At 49.7% G+C, this 6879-nt stretch overlaps 1 protein-coding gene across 1 annotated transcript in view; it reads right to left on the bottom strand.

Moving 5' to 3' along the window:
• The window catches only part of TMEM94 (transmembrane protein 94), a 37015-nt gene that overhangs the window by 21141 nt on the left and 8995 nt on the right, over positions 1 to 6879 (bottom strand). The window contains 2 exon segments of the mRNA XM_077754508.1: positions 2138 to 2250; positions 2598 to 2724. Of these exon segments, the coding sequence (XP_077610634.1) occupies positions 2138 to 2250; positions 2598 to 2688 (204 nt within the window). The 5' untranslated portion in view covers positions 2689 to 2724.

The following is a 6879-nucleotide window of genomic DNA, read 5'->3' as shown; positions in this document are numbered from 1 at the left end:
CTCATGATCTGACTAGGAGCAGAAAAGGAGGGGCCAGGCAGTCCAGAGGCTAAGGGCAGGAAGTCTCCGTGAGGTGCAGGCCCAGGGGAGGAGGAGGCAGCAGTGCAGTGGGCTGCAGCCTTAACAAACCGCCAGGGAGAGACTGGTGTCCCCCTGTCCCCTGCTCCCAGGAGACCCCTCCCCTTAGCTTTCTACCAGGGCCCTGCTCTGTGGGTACCACAACTAAGCAAACCCCCTCCCTGCTGTGCGATAGGCCCTGGAAAGAACAGCTCATAGGGTCTAACCCAGCAGCTCAGTGGGACCCCAGCGCAGCCCTCTCCCATCTCGTCCCCCTCCTACGCTGCCCACCTCAGCAAGTGAAAAGGGAGGTGCTGCACCCAAGAAACGGAAGCCCAGATGCTCACTGCCACAGCACCTCCACCACAGTGGACCGGGGACAGAGGAGATAAGGTTCTGACCGGGACAATGAGGACCACCGGTAGGTCGTGAAGGGGGGAGGGGGAGCAAAAATTCAACCAGCAACAGCCAAGCGGATCCTGGGCCACAGCCAGGGAACGACAGGCCCTTCCCATCAACTTCCGCCATCCAGCTCTCTTTGTTCCCACGCCTCCGAGAAGCCCTGACTCTTGGAGGCCACCGGGGGCTGATCTTTACAAGCCCATGTATCCAACTCACAAGGCAAGTCTGGTAGAAACCATGTCCAGTTCTGTGTCTTAACTGCATGTACTATCAGTTCCTCAGCTGGACTGTAAGCCTCTCCAAGCCAGGGGCTACCTCCCCGGGGCCGGGAGTGTCACCGACCCAAAGGAGGTATTCCATGAATGTGGCTGATGATATTTCTAGTACAGGAAGCATCTCTCCGGAAGGCCAAAGGTGAGGGTAAAGAAAAATTCTCTAGGAAAAATGGCCCTTGAGACTGAACCATCTTGGGTTCTCAAGCGTTCTTACTCAGGCTGGAGAGAGAAGCCAGCCCGCAGGCTGGGTCACAGAACTGCGTTTCCCCAACTCACTACAAACCTGGTGTTTCAGCAACAGGCTGGAACCAGAGGACAACACCGTCCTCTGCCTCAGCCTCACTCAGGCAAGCCACCACATCCACAGTAACAAAGCTTCTAGGGGGTGCTTCCCTGGAATTGAGCGGTACACAGCTCTTGCAACTGTACACAGCAGCCTTCCACCTAGGCTAGGAGAGAAGCAAATGTACCTTTCCCTCTGTGCCAATCCTACTAGGATAGACCCCTGTAGAATAGCCAGAGGCATCTGTGAACAGGACGCTGAACATACGGGCTTCAAGTTCAGGCCCACAAGCCTGTTCCACAGCTGGCCCAGAGGCATGTGAAGCCTGGATGAGTCAGCAGTCAGCCAGGCTCCACCGGGGACCCACCGTGTGGACCCACAGCTCCCTTTCTAGACCTTCCAAGATCTCTCTGGCAGGAAAATCACTATCCATAAGTTCAAGTTGATAAACATTTCCTAAGCCCTGGCTGCATGCCAGGATCTGTGCTAGGAGCCAGGGACACCGCAGTCAAGAGGGACAGACAGATCGTTTCAATGCCACATGACAGGCAGTGGCAGAGGGACTGTGACCGCTGGAAAGAGGGTCTTCTGGAGGGGAGGGAGGACTTAGCAGGAGAAGGTGATGGCTCTTGAAGAAAGAAGGGCACGAGTTTGTCAGGAAAAAAGTAGAAGCCTAAATGTGGACGGTGTGCCCAAGCATTACTAGTGCTAAAGGCCAAGGCGGGGGAGTCTGGGGACACCAGGCCAGCAGGCAGCAGTGGATTACGGACGGCTGTGCCCACCACACTGAAGGATTCAGCAGGGGGCGTGGAGTCACTGGTGACTTTTAAGCAGAAGGGACAAAAGGCCATCTCTGTGTTTGGATACCTTTCTCTGACGGCAAGTGGAGGAAGGCGATCAGGGACAGAGGGACCCGTGGGAAGCTGACGCAGAAGTCCAGGCGAGAGACGGAAGGACCTCTGCTGGGGCGGTCCTCGTCACGGGAGAGGGATATCTGACTGATGGCAAACCGATGCCGGGAGAAGGCAGTGTACCTGGAGGCTGGGGGGTGTACCTGCATCAGGCTAGGAGGAGGAACGGGGGCCGACCCCGCGGATGCCTGGGCCTCCTGGCTGCTCACCTCCAGCTGGTTACGCAGCTGTGTTTGGAGTCTGAGTGGGGAGCTCTTCCCTGACCACAGACAGGGTGCCTGACAGTACTCGACATGGCTCAGCAGGTTGGGGCAGAGCCCCGGCAAAGAGCAAACAAACGAAATTACACACCCCTGGGCAAGAAGTGGAAGGCTGGCTTGGAGCCAACCCAAATCAGAAACCTGCTCCCATGACGCTGCGCTAACCGGTCTACACCTTGTCCTCTGCTCCCAGCTCCTAGCTCCCGGAGCTCTCCCCAGCCCAGGAACAGCACCCTCTCAGAGTGGGGGTGGGGGGTCATCAGCCCATACCCCAATCCTCAGAGCCACACACACCTCTCACTTTTGGTTTAAAGCCCCCCAGTGAGGATCCCCCCAGGCAAACACAGGTAGGGAGAGTCCAATGGAGACACAGACAATACCCATACGAGGATCGAGCATGGCCTACCGCATGCTTCTCCTTCAGATCCATGGGCCCAGGCTACTGCAGGCATGCCCAGATGAGTGTGGTCACCCCCAAAAGGAAGGCTCCTCCCCAGCATGTACAAGGTCTAGTGACTCTGTCACGGTCACGGCATCTGGGGAGAAAGACAGAAGAGATCCCATGAATCCAGGTTATTGAACGATGGTGTCGTTTATACAACAGAGCGCCACGTGGGAAAGACTTGACCCCTGGGCATCAGAGTTCGGCCAGTCCTGCCCGGGGCACTCTGCAGGGCTGAAATTTCCTCTCCCTGTGCCCTCATTTTCAAAGGCATATTATGTTTTGCTCCGCATGTACTCTTACTCGCAGATTTCCGGCAAACAGGAAAAACCTTGGTTTCTCAGCTTTTTAAAAAGTGAAGATTAGGGGCGCCCAGCTGGCTCAGTTGTGAGTTCGAGCCGCACGCCTGGTATAGAGATTACTTAAATAAATAAAAACTTAAAAAAAAAAAGATTAGGGAAATTCATTCATTCATTCATTTTAAGAATAAATAGGGGCGCCTGGGTGGCTCAGTCGGTTAAGTGTCCGACTTCAGCTCAGGTCATGATCTCATGGTTCGTGGGTTTGAGCCCCGCCCGCGTCAGGCTCTGTGCGGACAGCTAGCTTGGAGCCTGGAACCTATCTTCGGATTCTGTGTCTCCCTCTCTCTCTGATTCTCCCCTGCTCACGCTGTCTCTCTCTCTCTCTCAGAAATAAATAGGGGCGCCTGGGTGGCTTAGTCGGTTGAGCGTCCGACTTTCGCTTAGGTCATGATCTCGCGGTTTGTGGATTCGAGCCCCACGTCGGGCTCTGTGCTGACTGCCAGCTCAGAGCCTGGAGCCTGTTTCAGTCTGTGACTCCCTCTCTCTCTGACCCTCCCCTGCTCACGCTGTCTCTCTCTCTCTCTCTCTCCTAGAAATAAATAAAAATATTTAAAAAAAAAATTTTTTTTACAAAGTTCTGGTCCCATCACATTAGGACTCCATCCTTATAACCTCATTGTATCTTAATTACCTCCTAAAAACCTTATCTCCAATTACAGTCACATGGGGGTTTGAGGCTTCTACATATGAATTGGGGAGGGGAATGGCCCATTGCAATCCATAGCAGTCAGTCATTCCCCGGATTGGGCAGCTTGCTTTTAACTGCTCATGGTTTCCTTTGAGAAATAGGAAATGACCTCTGCCCACACCCTGCCACCTCCGGTCCCCAGGGACCAGAGAGGAGAGAATGTGAGCGCACGAGGGAGGCTGAAGCTTCTGGCTTGTCTGCCCTGGCTTCTGATTCAGATCCCTCCACCACGAAGCACAGCTCTCAGCTTCTCAGCNATAAATAAAACACTGGGGCACCTGGGTGGCTCAGTCAGTTAAGCATCCGACTTTGGCTCAGGTCATGATCTCACAGTTCGTGGGTTTGAGCCCCGCGTCAGGCTCTGTGCTGACAGCTAGCTCAGAGCTTAGACAGAAGCCTGTTTTAGTTCAGATTCTGTGTCTTCCTCTCTCTCTGACCCTCCCCTGCTCACGCTGTCTCTCTCATCTCAGAAATAAATAAAACATTAATAAATAAATAAATAAAACATTTTTTTTAAAAAAGAATAAATAAAAGTTAGAGGGTGCCTGGCTGGTTCAGTCAGTAGAACATGCAACTCTTGAGATCAGGGTCGTGAGTTCAAGCCCCACATTGGGCATGGAGCCTACTTAAANTCTCCTAGAAATAAATAAAACATTTAAAAAAAAAAAAAAAAATTTTTTTAAACAAATAAATAAATAAAAGTGAGCATTAAGGTAAACCAGAACCCCCCCCACATGCACACAAACATGCCCACACACATACACACATGCCCACACATACATGCCCACACACGTGTCTACACACATATGCCCACGTGTCATGTAGCCCAACCTCTCGTGTGCTTTGCTGACAGAGCAGCGTTCAACAGGCACTTGGGCACACACCCACCAGGATGGGTGATCCAGTCTCGACGACAATCTGGGAAATGAAGACTGGCCCTACCTCCCCACACAACCCCTGACTGTCACCCATCCGTGCTGGCAGCCGGCAGCCTGCAATGGTTTCAGACCAGGGAGTGTTTGGGTAGCGTGCCACTGAGTAATCTGGTTTGGTGCCCAGCGACTACTTGTGGAGAAAGCACCAACCTGCTGACTAGGGTGGTTCTTTCTGGGGCCTGTAGCCAAGCTTTGTCAGAGCCCAGGAGAAATGATCCATAAAAGAGCTGTCTAGAAACAATAAAAAAGCTGTGTCCAGAGGACCCCGGCAGGGAGGCCTAGGCTCTGCAGCCACCATCTCCACCCCAAGATCCCGTATGATTCCTTGCAACGTGGCACCAGGGCTGATCTCACGTGCCTGTGCGTGCGCCCCTCTCCCTACACCTGCCTTTGCACCTGGGGGCTGTCAGAGCTGAGTGAGCCAGCCCCAGAGGGTCAGAGACAGACAGTGGAAGCGGCCTCGCAGTGCAGTGACATTTGGTCCTTAGCAGCCAACTGAAATGGGATCCTGAGAGGCTGATTCCACGTCTCCCCAAGGTCGCTCTGACTCACGGAGCACAGGCCCTGTTTACCAGTGCGGCGCAAGCTCCCCATGCGCCCCGTCCCAGCAGGGGCTGGATGAGGTAGTCGCCACACAGAGCAAGGCACCAGAAGCCAGATGGGGATTGTGCTTAACTCCTTCTGCCAACACGATGAGAGTGAAATGACTCTGCGGCCAGCTGGAACCACAGTTCGGAGAGGGCAGCCAGGAGCAGGACATTTTTCTAAGAGTCTCTGTTTTCCCATCACTCCATATGTGGGATTCTGGGAAAGAGAGGTCCTCAACTGCCTGATCTGAAACCAGAGCTAGATCCTTAAAGGGCCAGTTCTACCCCCTCGTCCAATGTGAGAGAAAGCACGGACTTCAAAGCCAAATACCCCTGTTCAAATCCTGGCTCCAACATATATCAAATGCCAAATGACCGTGGCAAATTACTAGTCTCTCTGAGCCCCAGGGTCCTTGTTCATAGAATGATGGCTATTTCACAAAGAAGCAACAAAAATTACATAAAATATTATATGCAAAGGGTTTAGTACAGTATTTAGCATATGGTAGGTCTTAATAAATACTTCCACTGCTATCACCAGGAAACAAGAAATATGAACAAGATGCTACCTAGATGAAGAATAAAGACTCAAAAGTAAGGAGAAGAGGTGTACCTGGCTGGCTCAGTCAGCAGAGCAACAACTCTTGATTTCTGAGTCATGAGTTCAAGCCCCACACTGGGCCTAGAGCTTACTTTTTTTTAAAAAGCAGGAAAAAAAAATAAATGAAAGGCATAAAGATTGTAAAGAAATATGTAAAACTGTCTTTATTTGCAGAAGACTAGATCATATATGAAAAAATTCTAAGGAATAGAACATATAAGCATGCAAGGTTACAAGATACAGGTCAAAATACAAAATACAAATATAAATTAAATTTCCATATCCTATAAATAAATATAGGAAAATGGAACATTTTAAATATCACTTACAACAGCACCAAAAAAAAAAAAAAAGAAAGAAAACCCATAAAATACATTTTATGTTTAAATTTAAAAGGTTATCCCTTTTAAAATATATATGTAAGGGGCCCCTGGTTGGCTCAGTCAGTTAAGCATCTGACTTCACTTCAGGTCATGATCTAAGAGTCTGTGGGTTCGAGCCCCACATTGGGCTCTGTGCAGACAGCTTGGAGCCTGAAGCCTCCTTCAGATTCTGTGTCTCCCACTCCCTCTGCCCCTCCCTTGCTTGTTCTCTCTTTCTCTCTCAAAAATAAATAAATAAACATTTAAAATTATTATATATATGTATACACACACACACACATACACACACAAAGTTCTGTTCTGTTGAGAGAAATTCAAGACCTAAATAAATGGAGAGATATACCATGTTCATGGATTGGAAGACTCAATACTAACATTTAATGTTTAAATAATTAAAATTAAAATGTATATTAATATATTCGTGTTTATCAATATTAATATCCATACACATCTTATTGGAATACCTAAAATGAAAAAGACTGACAACATTTAGTGTTGGTGAGGATATGAACCCATAAATTGCTGATGGGAATGTAACATGGTACAGTCACTTTGGAAAACATTTTGGCAGTTTCTAATAAAGTATACACTCACTATATATCCCAGTAATGAAAACATAGTTCCTCAAAAAGAACTGTATACAAATGTTCATAGCATCTTTATTCAAAAGAGCCAAAAACTGGAAACAACTCA

Source organism: Crocuta crocuta, unplaced genomic scaffold, assembly GCF_008692635.1.
Source record: "Crocuta crocuta isolate KB4526 unplaced genomic scaffold, BGI_CrCroc_1.0 scaffold50, whole genome shotgun sequence".
Taxonomy (NCBI): domain Eukaryota; kingdom Metazoa; phylum Chordata; class Mammalia; order Carnivora; family Hyaenidae; genus Crocuta; species Crocuta crocuta.
This window is presented reverse-complemented; position numbering and strand designations above follow the sequence as displayed.